Below are 18,815 nucleotides of genomic sequence, written 5' to 3' on the forward strand. Positions count from 1 at the left end.
AGTGTCCAGTATTACACTCAGTAATGATATTTGTTAAGTTTTTAGGCTTTCAGCTCCATTGGAGGCATTTTCCTCTCTTCCAATTTGTTTGAAATTGACTAATAAATTGTTGAGAGAGAAGTACTGACAGATTTATGTCCAGACTATGTGACTGTTAAATTTCCTTTCCTCACCAAGAAACCCATGGTGGAGACTACTGAGATGGCCGTAAGATATTCTTACTCATAGCGGCACAGCTGTTCAAAAGCTTTCTTTTCCCAGTTGCTTTCTCTCAGAAGGCACTTTCCATCTCCTATGGGATGCTCTGCAAGGAAGCTCCATGGAAGCTGGTCATCTACCTCTGATGTTTAAGGCAAGGAAAATCTAGCCTTGCTGGTCAGGTATTTTTAAGGCTCCTTATTTGGTTGCATTTATAGAGCACAAAATAATTGGAAGGGCAGTGAAGATTTACCATAAGATGCCCACAGATTTTAGGAGTCCAGTGCTTATTTTCATTTTGCTGCTTCATACTCCTGGCCAAATGGTCATGCAGCTTAGATATGGAAAAGAATATTTGTAGAAAGAATACAGGAAATTGATTTAGAAGACTTAAAACTTAAGAGAAAAAATACAAATGCTAACAAACAGCAGATACATGTGATCTGATAGAGAAGATACTGAGGAAAAGCACCTCAAGTCGTAAAGACGAAGAATTTATGTGACTATATGGATTCTGCAGAAGCTTGTCTACTCACTCGTAGTTCAAAACCAGGAACAAGCAATTGGCCTGTGTTTCTTCACCTGTCTTGGGTATGGACTGTATTTAGATTCTACTTCTAAGTCTACCCATGTGCTGTCAAATGATATGGACTCCCGCTCATTTTGGAACCATGACTGCCTTCATCATTTTTATGTCTACTTTTAAAACAAATGCAATGACAGTATAGCTAAGGTAAAAGGCATCTTGTGGGAGATGGTCTTATGTCCCTTTGCTTTCTTCTCCCACTCACTCTCTACTCCCAAACAGAACTGTATACACTTCACACACAAAAAAAAGATATTCCGAGAACACCTGCCCTGACATTTAGGAAAGCCAACATTTAAGTTTAAAGCATACTGCTGAGAAATCATCACACAATGTGGATTAGAAACAAGAGGATTTTAAGCACCACTTCCTCTCCCTTTATTTGGAGGAAAACTGCTCAGCTGATTTAGAAAAATATCATGTTTCAGTTATATGGCTCCTATGAACAAAAAGATGAGAAGGGATCAGAAAGCCTGAAGAACATAAAAAACCGCAGGAAAGGAAGCCTTTACTTAAATGTTTATAGGTCAGGTTGAATGTAAATGAGTAGTGACCAACACTGACCCTCTGATGGCTCTCTGTCTTTTGACCTACCTGAAATGAGACAGCTGAAACAGTTCAGTATGAGGCAAAGAGGTAAGTCTAGGGTTCTGGCAGAAAATTCAGGTCAGACATGATATTAATTTTTCCCCTTTCTCTCTGAGTGAGAACTGTTATCCCAGCTGCACACACAAAACTGATTAAGATGTTATCATTTAAACTGACATAGAGAGACCGGAGAGATGCTTAATGAAGGCTACTGCAGAGCACTAGCTGGGCAGAAAGATTAGCAAGGGGTAACATTAAAGTAGCCTTCATAACCTCCTAAAAATTTGCAGGACTATACTCCTGCAGAGTGAAAAGCTGCCCTCTATCACGCTTAATGGGTCTATAAGGACGTCCTTCAGGCATACACACCCAACAGCAGCGGTCATCTCACCACTGGGGCAAAGCCCTCGTCAAGAAGTGTAATTAGACTAGCAACACACAAGGATAAAATGAAGGTGTTGGTGTCAGTGGTGTGACAGGGGTGTGAGAGCAGGCTCTCTAGAACTCCTTGAACAAGGAGGGAAAATGAATTAACACCAAACAAGGCAGCAAGAGGCAGATGTGTTCAGGGAACAGACGTAAGGCCAGGCAGGAGCTTGTCAGAAGAGGAGTTGCCCACTGACAGCAGCATGGGTGCTGCAGTCCAGGCAAGGGAGAACAGTGACACCATTAGGGGAAAGAAGGGCTTGCCCTGGTCAGTGGGGAGCAGAGCAGAAATCTCTACATGTGGGCTCACTTGCAAATCAGGTACAATCTCAGCTGTTATTAGATGCTGCATTTCTTCGTAGGGCATTCACAGCTAGTGGACTTTTTTGTAATGGGAGTTTGAAGAAAATCTTTTTAGAGAGATGGATAGGGTTAAAAGCTAAGAGAACAGCTTAGTAAAAGAATAATTAAATGCATGTAGTTAATTAAAACACTTAAATTAAAAATTACTGTATAGTTGAGGAAAGTAATAGACATCTGTACTGAATAATTCAAGATTAAAAGCAGTGATTTTTTAAAAAATAATTTAAAATTATATTTAAATATTCATATCAAGAGTAGTGAAAAAGCAATGAACATATTTGCTGCTGAGTTTTGGTATTACTAGCATTAAAAAAAATGCATACACATTCTGTAAGTGGAAAACTAGTGAATAATCATTAAAGATAGTCCAAGGACAGCAAGAAGACTTGGCTTAAAAGGAAGAGCTGTTCAGAAAATTATGCTTAAAATTAGTTTTTGAGGGAGAAGCAAAGCCTAGAAAAGGTAGCAAAAACTCCTGAGTAGCTTTAAGATTTGTCTTGGTAAACTTAAAAAAGGGGATATAATATGTAGTGATCTGCAACAGGAGCCACTTGCAATATTGCAGTATGTGCCCTCTTTTCTGAGTTCAGTGTCTTAGTAGCACAAGGGAGATGGCGAGGAGGGAAGTGTACAACTGTCTCATTTTTATAAAATGAAAATTTAAAACACTGAAAAATTTTCAGAAAGAAAAGGAAGCAATTTAGTTTTGTTGACGTCTTACACAGTAAATCTGAAAAGGTATCACAAGGCATAATATCTAGCAAACTTAGCTAAAGTATGACCTGAAAGGTAGAAGCTATTGAAGGCAAATTATCTCTTGAAAAGGCCGTCTTCACATAAAATGTTCCCTGACTGAAACTATTTCAAGGCATAAAGTTGTTAAATCAGCATAAGCAAATGAATCATGCTAATTGCATAACAAACACAAATAAGAAAAAGAACAATATGGTAACACAGGAGAGTTTCTTCCCCATGCAGTCAACATCAATGCTTTGCTTTTTTACTGACATCATCTTATATGAGAAGCTGTTCTAAATAAAAATGAGGATAATCAGGTTACACAATAACAGAGAGAAATTTGATACCATTTCAAAGGCTCGATGCCAAAGAATGGGCTTGCCCCTCACAAAATTTTTCAGGAAATCAGTCCTGTGGTTCTTCCATCCACCCCATGCTGTTGATAAGTTTCAAGACTTTTAGATAGAAAAGGTCATATTAGTTTCTGTGCTTTGCTGCTTTGTGTGCTCTCTGTTATGAAGAGAGGGATTACCATATTTTCCTCTCTTTTCATACTTCCCATCAAACAGATGTCATTACAAAATACTGATGAATTCCGCTTAATTGGTGCCCTTCAAACTAATTACATCTACTTACCTCTCACGATTAATTGGCTTTGGTGCTCCACAGCTGCTGCATCATTTCTAGCTATACAGGTATAATTTCCATTGTGCATCAGTGAAAGATTAGAAATCCTTAAGGAGCTGGTGAAGTCGATGTTGTCAATTGTCACCCCAAGGCTGGCTGGGATTGGCCTGCCGTCCTTCTGCCAGGTGATTGTGATGGGCAAATCCCCGGAGACCACCACGCAGGGAATGAAGACCCGCTGCCCAATGGAGAATCGCGGGAACTCAAAAGGCTGAATAAAAGGCGGAACTGGAACAAAAGAGGAAAGAGGAGCTATTGCAGTTACAGTTTGGTTTCTGAAAATAACATAATGGAACAGATGTGCAGTGCTAGATATGTAAAATCAACACCTTTGACAGCCATAGAGCATTACATAGCTAAAAAAAAAATCACATGTTTTGCAAATACCCTTTTTTCCTTTATTACCCAATGCATAAGCAGAGATCACAAGCAGTGAAGACCCCGGCTTCTAGGGAAACCAGACACCACTGGCAGATTCCTGCAAGATTACTGAGCACCTCTTCAAGAAATCATATTGCTATCTCATTGCTCACCAGGATTTCAGCAGTGGGATTGCCTAGATAGTGCAGGAAGAGCTCAGCACCTTTCAGGATCTCGTGCAAGACCCACGATAAACCCATAAATAAACCTGGAAGAGGCCCCAGCATTGCCTCTGAGACATGTTGAAAGGGAGTGTAAGCTTTAACTGCTCCTGACACTTATTTCTCAGTGTTTCAACTTACAAATCTCAATAGAATTGGGGAGAGGTATGAAGTGAAAGGCATATGCAGTACCTGTAGGACAACAAATTAAGTTAAAACTCATTTCTAAACAGTGGGCCAGTACAACAGTACAAGGAATTAACTTCCAAGCTGGCGCTTAATTCCTGCTAAGCATATTTTGCTTGGAAAATAATTTTTTTTCTGTTACTTACTATTCTGTGGCTGAACTGAAAACCATGATAAAAATGCCCTATTTTCTATCATAGATAAGAATTCCAATTCTTTGAAAATATTGTGGCTTAAGGTATTTTTAATAAAAACAAAAGTAACAGTGGGTTGGATTCAATAAACAAAGTTGGAATTAATGAGGGTGCTTCAGTTTCTCCAAGTTGTGGTTGGCACATTTACTGACAATTGGGTAAACCAAGAAACATATACCCGCTCAGACTGAGGAACTAAAACTTCCCAAGGAAGCACTCTAACAGCCAGGGCATTGATTTAAGATAGGTTTCTATCAATCACTCCTGAAAAGACTATAAAACCAACTTTGCAAGCAGTACTCAAATACTCATTTATCAAGAGAGGTTTCTAGAGGTTATGTATCTTAGATATAGGAGGGCATTTTCCTATTCTTGCCTGAGAGATTACTTCTATGTACTCTGTAGTACATCTGAACATCTTTAACGGGAAAGATTGAAGGATACCCTCAGCAGGACATTTATACTGCTGTATATTACCTAGCTTTAGGAGAAAATGGAGCTGGTGGCTTTACCTAATTGAATTTCTTTTGCCCTTTCTCCCTTTAGCAAATCTAAAGCTGTGTTTTCCCCAGAAAAAAAGCAGGAAAACTCTTCAAAGTGGTTCCAACGTACACCAGATCAATGACTTCCCCAGCAGCATATTTGCCACTGTCCTATTTCTGGGATTCAGGGATAGGCATTTGTGACCATTACTATGGTAGTTCAATGCTTTTCTTTCGATCATTGCACGTGTTGACTGCTTTTCCATTAGGAGTAAGAAAGTTTATCATTAAGGAAGTGATACCAAAGTCCCGCAAAGGGCAAAGGTGTTGATCCAAGACACGTTCAAATACTTGTGTATTTACACATCCCGGTGCACAAAGCAGATATTAGCTCCACTGTTTCCAACACAGCCATGATGACGTTTGATAAGGAGAAATTATGATTGTGCACAGCTGCCACAGGGAGGTAACATCAGGCACAGGGTATAATGCATCCTTACAGGCTTTCCCTGACTTCTTCTGAGAGTGTCCCACTGTCCGCAGTTGTGAGAAGTGCTGCTGCAATCAATTTTTCTCACACACCGTAATGCCTTTCCCTGACTATCGTCCCTCAAATTGCTAAAACCTGTCCTGTTGTGTTTCGAAAATCTGTGAGATCAGGCATACAGAAAAAAGAAACTCGGTATAAATGACTGTGTTTATTTGAACTTTGCGTGCTAGAAATTAACTGCTTGGGGACCCAGTGTCACAAATTGAAGCAAAATGGCTGCCTGCCTCTTCTAATTACCTTAGTGCAGCTAACGCATTCATATGAGATATTTTGAATTCTTTGTACATCAGCAGAAGAACTTCAAATTTCTCTCAGCCTTTATTAACAAGCAGTTTTTAATATAAGTGGGAATAAGAAATTTTTAGAATGAGCCTGTCAAAAGGTTTTGACATAACCTTTTCCGTTGATGAGAGCAAATATCTGCTAAATGCCAAGTGCCCCCTTTACTGTGCTGGCTAGCACATTTCTGCCCAAATACTCCTCTTAGTCTCAGGCACCATTACTGAAAGACATGCTAAAATTCACAACAGGGTGGCAAATTGCTTCTGTATTTTCTGCTGAGTGTGTAACAAATTTGAACCAATCTTTCACAGATAAAATGATATTGGAAGTCAGACAACATATTGCTCAAAGATTATTGTGTGCATCCTCACTCTCCATCTCCCTGATGAAGAAAACAGGGAACAAGATCATTAGGTCTCACATATAAGTATTTTTCAGAAAATATTGATTTGCAAGGCTGCATTTACCAACTCTATAAAATTTAAGTAGCACCCTGCAGAGCATTTCAGAAATTGGCTGAAATATTTATAGACAGCACATTTTCCTTCTACTCAGGTCTTTAAGATACAGAGGAAACCAACATTTATTTCTGCTTCATAAAATATAATGTATATTCAACTTGTAGCAGCTTGCAATCCTGTCACGGAGCTTATTTTAAAAATAAGTGTGTAATTTAAAATCAGTACTTAAAAAAATAAATAGTCTAGCAACAACTTTGAACTATTGAAAAATGTTTTTCAGCTACAGCATTTATCATTTTGGTTAGATAAAGACAGTTCTTGGTGACCTAACATAGTAGATAAATGATCTTCCTGATAGTTTAAAGAAGGAAACAATTACAAAAAAATCACTTATTAAAAATACATGAAAACATACGTGAAGCTGGGTGAATATTTTCTGAAGTATAAAGTAATACAAAGTTCCGAAATATAAAAAATAAGAGGAGTGTATACTACTTTAACCCTGAGAGAGAAAAGTTACAGTAGGACATATTTATTTAAAACATGTTTAAAATACTTCAGGGTGTGTTGAAATACTTTCCTTCCCTATATGTAACTTTAGTTTGACAATACGCCTGAGCTTCTATTTGATTTTTTTTGTTGAATTATGCTCTTCTATATATAAGATGTTACATGTTAAGTATATATAGAGAGGGCTGTATGTGCATGCATGCTTGTGTACATGGAAGGGACGTTTTTACCCTCTACCCACAATGGGCAAAAGAGTGAAAATTTCTGCTTCTTGCAAAGAAGAGCAATGTCTTGGGAATGCTTTATTGATGAGTGCTTGAATTAAGTGTCTGTTTAAGAAGAGGAGCATGTGCCAGCCTCATTAGTGCTAATGCAGGAAGATTTAAATTATATTTTTGTGCCCTAGCAAGGTCTTCTGTACCTCTGGGAGATACTGTAAAGAAGGGCAAGGAGGGCTTCCACACTGTTCTCTATTAGCAGAGCAACATCCTTAATTTCTTGCCCTCCGTTCCATGGGATTTACCTTAGAAGAAACTGCTGAGATGATTCACTGAAACAGAGTATCCTGCAGATAGCCTGTCTCCTGCAGCAGCCTTATGAACGTAGTGTTCCTCTCTTGTGGCTCTGTGTAGTAAAATGAAAGTCATCCTCTGCTTCATCATTAGAAATGGTTCCCTAATGGATTTTCTTACAACACTGTTGCAAGAGCTATGCCCACAACATAAAATACCTTTGGCAATGAATACTCACAACACATTAGCGACACAGGCCCACAGGCTGATGCAAAGTAATAACCACCAAACTACACAGCTTCTTAAGGCATCTGTGTGACCTTAGATTTCATACATTAAGAGTGCAAAAACCAAAACTGTTTTGCCTCTGTACAAATCCTAGACACGGTCTAGTCATTTTGTAAGTTTTCTCAGTCATCAATTGTTTCACCTATACAGCTCCATCCCTTGTGGATGCTGGTCTGAGCAATTGCATGCGGTTTCTGAAACACTGGATTTTTTTTCTTCTTTCTTGAATGTATTGAGCCTTACCTGTAGGATGTTCATCAAACCTGTTAATGACATTTACTGGGCTGAAACTCAAACCCTGTTCCCTCCTGGTGTGACGTACCCTGACTTGAAAAGAGGGAATACTGTTATATTGGCCCTTTCTAAGTGTACGCATTAAAAAAAATAAAATAAAAAAGAACTGAACTAATCTCTATAATGCCCCTGCCGTTGCACAACATTTCCCTCTACATGTAGGTTCATTAGTTACCAGAATTAACCCTGTATTCAAACCTTTTTGAAATCTTACCACAACAAACTATGGTGTTTTATCAGGAACTGTTGCTGAATGCGGCAGAGCAAAAGCTGTGGTGTATATTTCTCGGTGGAGCTTACAAGAGACTTCACCCTTTGTCTTAGTCTCCACTCCTTTTTCCTGCAATGCAGCACTGGTAGCTCACAGGCTACCTGATGCTGCTCTGAGAGCTCCTCCAAAATAAGAGAGGATGTAAAAATGTTGTGTGGAAACCAAGAATGCTTTTATGTCATGTCTCATCCATCTATTGAACCACATGCTTTCAGCCTCCATTGTGAGGGGAAAAGTGCATGCCCTTATCATATGAAGCACCCTGCAAACCTAGGATGGTGGGAAGCTCAGTTCCTTACCCAAGGGGATATATTTGCTATTTATTTTTAAAAAGAAAATACTTTCTTGATTTGAAGAGAAGATAGCAGCTGCAAGAATATCTTAACACAACAAGCAGTTACTTTTATTGTTAAAGTGCCAGCTGAGAAAAAGCCTCACTTGTAGTCTAGGTATCCAGAAGCACTTCATTAGTTATTTTTTACTATGCTTTTAGAACCTGGTCCAGAGCTATTGGTCTTGTTTAACACCTACATGATCTAAAATTACCTTTGTCCTCAGGTAACACTGTGAAAAGTTTAAACCAACTAAAACACTAGAGCCAAAAATTCTGGATATAGATGCAAGGACTTTAACAGAAGGATCTCTGGCTCTGAAATCATCCCCATGAGTAGTTTGATGGATTTCAGACTAGCTTCTCTTTCACCTTTATTCCACGACTGTACATAAGCAGCTGATTTTGTATCATCCTTCTCAATCCACAGGGCTGGTACTATTTTCTTTTTGCATGCTATGTATTATACACATCAATTTGAAATTAGGCTAGCAGACTCCATACCTGCATTATCATGTGCATGCATAGTCTCGCTTTCTATGTGTACTTACTGTCTGTACTTACATGCACAATGCTAATAGCTCACACTAAGTTTATGCAGCGAAGTGCTTAAAATTTTAAAAGAAATTTAAAAAATATACAAGAAAGTATTTAAAATATTATTGAAAAAATACATACAAAAATGAGCAAGAAAATGCCTTCTTCAAAACCAGAGAAAATAAAGCTGTTTTGCAAGAGAGAGAAGATGGGTAGCTTCTGGTAAACCAAAGCATAATCCACAGATACCTTTGAACTCCTAGTTTTTTTTGAACTCACTGTTTTCATAATTAAAAAATAAACACATCCATACTCCAACTGAAATTGTAATTGCAAATTATAAGACCGTGAACAAAACCAGTTACTTTTATTTTAGATTTAAATGAAAAGCTTTATATTTGTACATACTAATTCCTCAAGAAGACTAGGATAGTAATCAAATAACTTTAACACACTTGGTTTTAGGGAAACCATTTTCTGCAGTGTCATAGGTGTTAAGAATACAGTATGTTAGAAGTGTACTATTACAAAATATGACACTTAACTGCAGCATCCACATGACACCTGTGAGGTTTTAAAGAATGTAAGTCAGCTCTTTTAATGCAAGGCTAACCCTGAGTAGTTGCATTTTGAAAAATTTACACAGAACTGTCAAGTCTCACTTATGGAATACCTGACTGTTTTAGTCTTCTATTCCATGGGTTAGACCAAAGAATCACATAGAATCACAGAATGGTCAAGGTTGGAAGGGATCTCTGGAGATCATCTAGTCCAACATCTCTGCTAAAGCAGGTTCACCTGGAACAGGTTGCAGAGAAACATGTCCAGGTAGGTTTTGAATATCTCCAGAGAAGGAGATTCTCCAACCTCTCTGGGAAACCTGTTCCAGTGTTTCGTCAAGCCTCCTTTGACCTGCCTGTTGCACTTTTCTTGATGTACCTCAGGATACTATTGGCCTTCTTGGCCACAAGGGCATATTGCTAGCTCATCATCATCAACTTGTCTACCGCGACTCTCATGTCCTTCTCCACAGAGCTGCTTTCCAGCTGGTCAACCCCTAACTTACATTGGCACAGGAGGTTATTCTTCCCAAGGTGTGGAACCCAGTACTGGGGTTCTCGTATGGAAATTATCACCATCTAAGTGTGTGTTCCCTTAAATCAGACTGCTGCCACTACTTGCTCCACATAACAAGCTTCCATCCATTATGTGACCTAGGAATGAATGTTAGGTGAATTTTTGCAGGATTTTTTTACAGAACTGGATATTCTCATCCATTCTCACCACACATGAGATTCCTGCATATGACAACTCCAGTCATTTTGAGAGATCTGAATATTTCTTCCTGAAGAAGTTGCAGCAAGCTTGAAGGGATCTAAAAAAATATTGTATGGAAGAGTGAAAGAAAGGGAGTAAATGATGCAATGGAAGAAGTATCTGAAGGACATCAAGGCCATAAGTATTTTCCGACTCAAATATTGGTAAGGTTCAGTCAGTAGTATAGATAAGGAGTTATGTCTGAGGTATGTGTATTTACACTTGCCATAATCTATGAGACAGAATGAAGCATAAACAGATTAGCAGATTCTTTGATGAGAGCATGCACCACAGTCCCAAGAACCCTTGAAAGATTTCCCCTGTTTTTTTTTTATCTTTTGTGCCTTCATATTTTTCACTGTCTAAGCCAGCCCTCCCTGAACTGATCTGTAATCCAAATCCACCAATAACATTTATATATTAGAAAAAGCTAGATACTTTACAGGAATAATGAGGAGAATCTATTCAAATTGCTGCAACATGAAGTTATTTAGAAATAGCCCCTGTTTGGTTTGCCTGTTCTCTACAAAGAAACACGCTGGTACAATTCTTCTATGCAATTGACAACAGGTGAAGTGCTATTACTTTGGCATAAGGCAACAAGAAGCCTTCTAAATCAATGAGATATGTAAGCTCTACAAGATCAGTAACAGTACTTTTGAACACTGCACTTTTCATTTTAATGATGCTGCCCCCTTCCCTCTCAGAGGCTTCTTTTTCAATTAATTTCTGTTGAAGAAGTGCGAATAGCAGCAGGCTGTTTACATGAGAAGTGTGTCCCGTGAGACTGATGAAAAGAAAATCATCACTTACTACTGATGGCTTTTACTGTAGCTGAGAAAACTATTACTATAAATTACATAATAAAAAAAAATGAGGATAATGACTCATTCCTGTTTTTAAAATGCTTTCATATCTACTAAAATGCTGTAGAAGAGATGCTGCTACCATTATTTTACCATCTTGCCACTTGAAGCGTTGTTTTTCAATGGAAATATGAAATTTACAGATGGGGTGGGTAATATCATCTCTTTCTTTGTTTGCCAACAGTTCTCATTGTAAGACTATTATTGTTTGCTTGCAGTTTGACTTTTGTTTGGATAGTATTTTTCCAGGCCAGGCTGAGTCCTTTCAGTTGGAAAGTTTCAGCTACAACTGTCTGGCTGTTTCCAAGATGAGGCGGGAGGGTGGAAAAATAGGGATACAACATATTTTGATCCTACCATAACATCTTAAAAAAAAGGCATTGTGAGAATCTGAGAGTCTCACCTACCCCATAGTTAGCAGCATAGATTTAAAGTACAGCAAGTGATGGCAATAGCATCAGATACTCTTGCTGTCCCTATGAAAAGTTACCACAAGGGTGCCCAAATTTTGTAGTCTAAGCAAAAATAGGAAAATAAACATACAAAGTCCCCACAGTTATCACATCCTGGGAAGACATTTTCCAGGAATTAATAGCTAAGAGCTCCCAGGATTCAAGCAGCACTGAAGAAGCAAGTCCTATCGCTGCCTTAAGTGGCTGAGTCAGTTCTAGACACGTGGGGCAGATGTAATCTGGTGAAATGTCAGAAATCAAAGCAGACATATTCATCTTTCCAGTGCTTATACAGCTGCTGATGCTGGGCCTAAGAAGCATGAAAAAACTTATTCCAATGCAGAGAGAAAGAAAGGAGATGTGGGGTCCAAGGGACCAGAGAGGGGAACCATCTGGCACTCCTGGGCATGCAAATAGCAGCAGCAAAAAATGGAGCAGAAGATCAAAGTGGTGCCCAGGATAACAAAAGGGAATTACAGAATTGGATTTAGGGGCAGTAGGTGGGATAGTGGGAGGTCAGAAATTAGGAGCAGGCTTGAAGTGGGATTGAAGAAGTAATGGAGTTTGGTAAAGTGGATTTGGGAAACTGGCTGGGTTTCTTAGAACATGGAAGCAGAGGGCTGAGGTATAGCATAGTGAAAGAACACCCACATGAAGTGGAAACAGGCTGAAACCCAATGGAGATGGAAAAACTGAAGACTGGCAGAAGAGGAGGACTGTGACTGGAGGCTGGCTGGGAGCTCTGAAGGGGAAGACTTATTTTCAGTCATGAGAGCAAGGCACTGAGAAAATGAGGACTGAAATGGGAAAAATGTGGAGATAGACTAGTTTTGGAACCCAGAGTAGAAAAGTCATGACTTGGGCAAGGATGAACTGGAGGAGACTGAGGAGAACAGGTCATATTTAGGAGGAATGAATACCAAACCCTATATCTTCTGTAAAATATTTTTCTCCTTAGGATGTCTGACTTCAACAGTCCTCTGCCATTGGCAGGTGTATATAAAATCCCATTGGCAAACTACTAGAGCTGGGCCAAAGGCACAGGAAGAAATTAGTGCTGCTAAGAATCATTCTGTTCTTGGCAAGGACCTATGTGGTATCCTTAGCAAGGCTAATCTTGATGATTACTTCTAAGGATGTCAGTAACTACTGTTTCCATTTTACAGAAGGGGGAGGAAAGGGGGTTCAGTTTACTCTACAAAAAAGCTACAAAGAAAACTAGATTAACACAGGCCAAAGCAAAACATGTTGAAAGGGTATTATTACAGTTGCAAAGAGAAGTGGTCAACAGGTATAAACTACCAGAAATTAAGTATATAACTACAGTTGTAGTCCGTGTAGCCCCCTTCCCTGCCCGACTCCCTCCATTAGATATGCATGGGTAGTTTTCGTGGGTTTTTATCAGAACTCAGAACTGGCCAATTCAGTTGTCTAAATACAAAAAAAAATAATGCCAAGATGACTTGATTTCCAAAAAGCTCTGTTAGGACTCAGGCATGGTTCCAACAGACCTATGTCTGCCAAGCAGAAATCTGCATGTTTTCCTGCCAGCTTATCCACTCAGCTCTCAGCTTATGGGACTGCTAGCTTCCAAGATCCAGATTTTGGGACAGACAAGGGACAGGCAAGGGATGGGGGAGGGTGTGGCATGCCACATCGCTCTGGGACAGAATTATTTGGAGTCTGCAGACCTCTGGGGTAGGTGGCTATGCAGACAATGGCACCAGTTATTCCTAATAAATGGGACCACTGATTTCATGGGGTGTCTAATTGATTCTTCTGATCAACAATGCAAAGAAGTAGCTGGCCTAAGGTCAAACAGCACGTAAGTGCCTAGCTCCCAAGGTTTTGGCTTCCTGACAACCTACCAGGTGGAAGGCTGCACAGCAAGGCTCTGTAAGCCTCAGTCTTAGGTTCTCTGGCAGCCAGGATATAACCTTGAATTTTGAAGTTATTGTCAAGAAACTTTGTGTTCGCCTATCAGAGATCTTACAGTGATATCTGAAGAATATGTTCAAGATTTTGCTTTTATTTGGATTCTTGTAAATCCCAAACTACTCTGCAGAATGGGTAGCCCTCTTGTATTTGATTACATGCTCATGCTGCTGTATACCTTTAATAGGATGCTGCTTTTGGCAAGTGTTCGTTCAAGACAGAACGAGGATGCTTTACGTACTGGAGAGTTTGGAAAGTGGGCAGTAAATGTGGCAGAGGACTGCAGACAGGAAGGCCAGTTGTTTGTATAATGCAGATAAATGCTGCCCTGTAGAGCCAAATACTGTATTCACCTTTGCCACCGATCTCTCAGATAATGCTGTTAAATCACTTAGATCTGTCTTTCCTGGGGGGTGTTGCTAAGATGGGTGACGTGGCTGATCTGAAGAAGAAAAAAGAACTCTCAGAAGCAACTTCATTTCAGTGGGAGCAGAGCTCCCATATAAATGCTATATAACAGCAGGTGAACTGGAAAAATCAAGCTGTTTGTTTCTGCAATGGAACACAGAAAAAATTGTGGATGCTTTTTAAGTTCAGTCTGTTTTAGTTGCCACTTGTCAAAGTGTTCCTGATCATGCAGGTGGGTTTTGAAAAGGAACACATTATTTCTGAAACACTTAGATATCACAGAGATTATAATCTCATAAATGCTCATGAGGAAACATAACTATGCCTTCAGAACTGTACTTTTAACCTTCAGTAAGTAAGCTGGGCCATATTTTCTCTTTCTTGGAATCAAACAGAAGTACCTGAAAACTAATCATGTTAACTATGGAATCTATAAAACAAAAAGGCAGCACAAACATTGAGAATATTTTAAAGCAACAGCTTACTTTTGATTCTCCACTAATATCTCAGATAAAATCACTATGTAGTTATGGAAGAAAATAATATATAGCCATCTGAAAAACCACTGTGGCAATGCTGACCTCCAGCTACAATAGCAGGACCTTGAGAACAGTTCAGGTCTGACACAGAAGTTCACCTTTGACATTTTGGGCTTAGCATACAAGGACAGGTTATTAACCATTGTTTTAAATAACAGTGTCTTGTCAAGGCTTCAGCATGATGAAGTAGTGAGGGCACTTCTCAGCCAACTTTGGCAACTCTGGATCAATAGACATAAGCCATGCTGACATGCTTGCTTTACATGTGCCATGGATCACTTTTCAGACTCCTCTTGTACTGCTGACACACCTGTCTTCCACAGCACATGCAGGATGAACCTGTATCACAGGTAGAGTGGCAGCTCAGCCCCTGGCAAGTTATTCAAAGTATATTCAGTCACTGTTTGAGATTTCTGACCAGTCACTGACTATGTGAGCTGATTATACATAAAAACTAGAATACCTTCAGGGAAGGCATATCACTGACAAAAGCTACAGTTCAATCAAAATTGATAGAGCTGGCAATCTTCTTTCTGAGGAGGAATTGTCAAGTTTGAAATTTTAACCTAATGGAATAAAAAAAAGTATTGTACCTGAGGTATCAGCTAACATTCTCAGTAACTAGTAATGTTTTGATCTAAATGCCTGAGCTGTTAAGTATAGATTGCTGGATTTGTTTTTTAATTTGGCTATATTCATTTTGATAGTCATATGAAGAACAGTATCATTTAAGGGGCAGCATTCCCCATCAGATTTACCACAGTGAAGTGTTAGTGTAGCACAATTACTAATTACTAATTTGGCATTCATTTCCTAAACTGCATCAACATATCTATGACATTATTGTAATGTCAATCACGATACCACATACATGAAAAGAAATGGTGACATCAGCTTTTCATGCCACGGCATGTGACCAATGCCCCTGATGGTCTCAGTGTGTGAGATGACGTGCCTTTCAGAGCTCAAAATGCCAGCAGCTTAACCTAATCCCCTAATGCATTGAAATAATTAGGAATTACATCACTCCAGACTGAAGGGGCTAAACAAACATAATAGAAAGAAGTTAAAGATTATATGTGTGAAACAAAAGTCATTTTACCTTGCTGTTCTCTGTATCTTATCTGAGAAAGATACAGGAATCAACCTTCCTTTCTCTTCTGTCACCCCCCCAAAAAACCCAGGAAAAGTTCTTAAGAACTTAGGAACAGTGAAATTACATCTCAATTCTTCCTGCAGGTTCACATGAAGTGCACTATTTAGTGGCCTCATTGCACAAAACTAGGTGCTACTGCAATCAGCTTTTGTGTCTTTTGTGTCCTTGTGAATAGGTCTGAGCATTGCCAATATCACAATAGTCAGAACACAATGCTAAAAATTTCCTATTCTCATCTATTGCTGACGTCTTTCAGGGTCATCTGAACTTCCTTCTTTGGCACTATTTGAATAGATTTTCAGCATCCTATTAGAAATTCAAGTCACATTTATTTACAGTGTTACCTTTATAAGGATCAAGAACACTCAGAAAAGTGCACTTAAGAGGAAAGCAATGTTAATGCTTTCAGTTTCTGTTTATTGGCAGAAACACACATAATAAAATTCTCATCTTATGGTTGAAAAGCTGGAAAGTCACTGGCTAATGAAAAGGTAAACTTTGTCATTCAGCAGAGAAACACTCACCAGTGAAGCTTAGGTGACAAACCACTGATCTGCTGACTTAGTTGTAGTGCTCATAGAAAGCTTGCTCTGCAAGGCTTTCACTTATTATAGAAAGCAAAACTTTGTTAATTGACCGAAGGAGGGTAGAAGTCAAGAGAGAACAACACACAGTGACTGATTAGCATCTATGTCATCATTAAAAATAAACACAAATCTGGATTAACCTCCTTAAGTGCTCATTATCTAACTGCCAGGAAAATCCCATATGTGCAATTTGTGTTTCTATAAACAACAGAGACATTAGCTTGGCTCTAGTTTTCGACGTTAACCTCACCTTTTACTGTCACGTGCACACTCTGACTGGTGGACAACTGGGGCTGAACAAGGACATTGCATGTGTATTCACCCTCATCTACTTCCTTCTGCACATCTGAAAGTTTCAGTGTCCCATTGTTCTCAAACGCCACTTGGCGATGGTTAAATGGTAGAAGGTTAGAGTTCTTGTACCACTTGATGGAGTAATATGGGTAGCCGATCACACGGCAGTGGATATAGGTGTCCCGTCCAGCTATTGCTGTGATGTTCTTCATTGGTCGAATGCTTGCTGGCCCTACAAAGTAAAAAGAAACTCTTGAAAACAATTTAAAGGCGCATTTGCTTGAGGAAATATGGATATAATTTTTCTTAATATACTAACATTAATGACATTCACAGATGCAACTTGCACAACACTTCTTAACATTAGACAGTTTTTCCTTTTAAGAGCTAATTGAGCATTTTCCCTAATCTTTATATGCTCCAGTTTTTCCTCACCCTGCAGCATACATACTAATTATGTGGGGGTATATGTTTGCATTATCCAAGACTTGCCTGATAAAATCTTTGCTGCATTACAAATTAGAAGGCTGAGGATGATTTAATTAATGTGAAATATTAAAACTGATACAAAGTTAGAATCTTGCTACACATGGAAACACTGACAAAGTCAGCTTTTTTTTTTCACATATATAAAGTATAATACCATGATGATGGGTATTAAGCCATGTAGAGCTAGAAATGCAAGCTTAAGCCATGTAAGGCTAGAAATGCAAGCTAAAGTACTGTATACGTGAATAATTACAATGAATGTTGGACAAGTAAAAGAGGAAAGGAAAAGAAAAAAACCCCATGCACAGCAGGACTAAAGCAAAGAAACTGTGAATTAATAGAGATGAGTATAGGAAAACCAGAAGATAGAACATAAGCCAAAGGGTTCTTCCAACATTTAACCATACCATATACTTTCTAGATGGGGCTGGAAAGGCGGGGGTAGGAAGAGGAAGAATGGGGAAGAAAAGGAGAGGAAAAACAGTAAGTTGGTCTGAGCATTCCAAGACTCATTTCATCACATGCAACAATCTTCTCCACTACAATGAGTTATGTGTGTTTTTTTGAGGAGCTGATTTGACAAGCACCTCTTACGTTTATTCGAGCCTGGTACGGGACGACTCCAGCAGAGTTGTTGGCAGTACAGCGATAAACTCCACCGTCTCGGACCTGAGTGTTAGAGATATTCAGGTAACTGACCACATTGCCTTCAGAGGTGATAATCTGGCTGATACGATGACTGCCGTCCTTCACAATGGGATCCTCATCCAACGTCCAAGTGATTGTAGGCAAAGGAGTCCCCTTCACATTGCACATAAGGGAGACTGGCTCTCCCGGACTCACCACTTTCTCACTAAAGGCAGAAATTATTTTGGGAGTTCCATCTGCCAAGGCAAAGAGAAGCAGGAGAGTAGTACTTGCATGCTGTAAACCTCTTCCCTCTGTCATGAAGCCCATCACAAAAGCCAAGATCTTTTTTAGAACATATGCAAACAATTGTGTTCTAAATGTAGCTAATTACTGAGAGAGGGAAAGAAATTTTGGTAGCAGAGAACTTATTTTTTTCTTTGCTTACTGAAGGTTTCTTCTTCATCTTCTAAGGAAGCTAGTACTGACCACTGCTGAAGGAAAAAACGCTTGAATAGATGGCCCAGGGCTCTGCAGAACTATATGAACTACTAAAATCATACATAATTCCTTGCAAATGACAGACAGCAAAACCTCAATTCATTTAGAATTTTTCTTTTCCTGGTAGTTTTCAACTCCTTGGAAAGCTCAGGATATGAATTCTTTTGCCAAAAGCCAGGCATAACTCTCATAATCTAATTTCTCATAGCTGTGCCAATCCACTTGCGTCCTGATGCACAACTCCCCATTTAGAAAAGTATTAGATTAAGCTTTTCTGAATACAGATTGTCAGTAATAGCAGTGATGCCAATTTGTTTCTGTGCTACAGATAAGTATTCCTCTGAAACTAGAGCATTCAAATGCTTTGTCTTGTGATTCATGTTACAATTGGCTTAGCCTCTACCAGGTGAGTGAATAAAGAGAATGGATAGAGATAGAAACATTGAGATAGTAAGTAGGGAGCTGGATTAAATAACCATGTATAGAGGGAATTCAGTGTGATAACATTTAAGAGTACTAGCACTCTGCTATTAGTTAGGAAGTTCTTTCTGAGATCATGCAGTGCATGTTTGTTCTCCC

At 39.1% G+C, this 18,815-nt stretch overlaps 2 protein-coding genes across 2 annotated transcripts in view; one reads left to right on the plus strand and one right to left on the minus strand.

Moving 5' to 3' along the window:
- SH3BGR (SH3 domain binding glutamate rich protein) overlaps window positions 1-18,815 on the plus strand; it is a 614,594-nt gene that overhangs the window by 353,854 nt on the left and 241,925 nt on the right. The window lies entirely within an intron of this gene.
- Window positions 1-18,815, minus strand: part of DSCAM (DS cell adhesion molecule) — a 456,923-nt gene that overhangs the window by 144,352 nt on the left and 293,756 nt on the right. The window contains exons 7-9 of the mRNA XM_069872134.1: window positions 17,696-17,992; window positions 16,576-16,851; window positions 3,536-3,814 (exon numbers count right to left, since the gene is read on the minus strand). Of these exons, the coding sequence (XP_069728235.1) occupies window positions 3,536-3,814; window positions 16,576-16,851; window positions 17,696-17,992 (852 nt within the window). The remainder of the gene's footprint in view (window positions 1-3,535; window positions 3,815-16,575; window positions 16,852-17,695; window positions 17,993-18,815) is intronic.

This window comes from Phaenicophaeus curvirostris, chromosome 1, assembly GCF_032191515.1.
Source record: "Phaenicophaeus curvirostris isolate KB17595 chromosome 1, BPBGC_Pcur_1.0, whole genome shotgun sequence".
In the NCBI taxonomy this organism is placed as follows: Eukaryota; Metazoa; Chordata; class Aves; order Cuculiformes; family Cuculidae; genus Phaenicophaeus; species Phaenicophaeus curvirostris.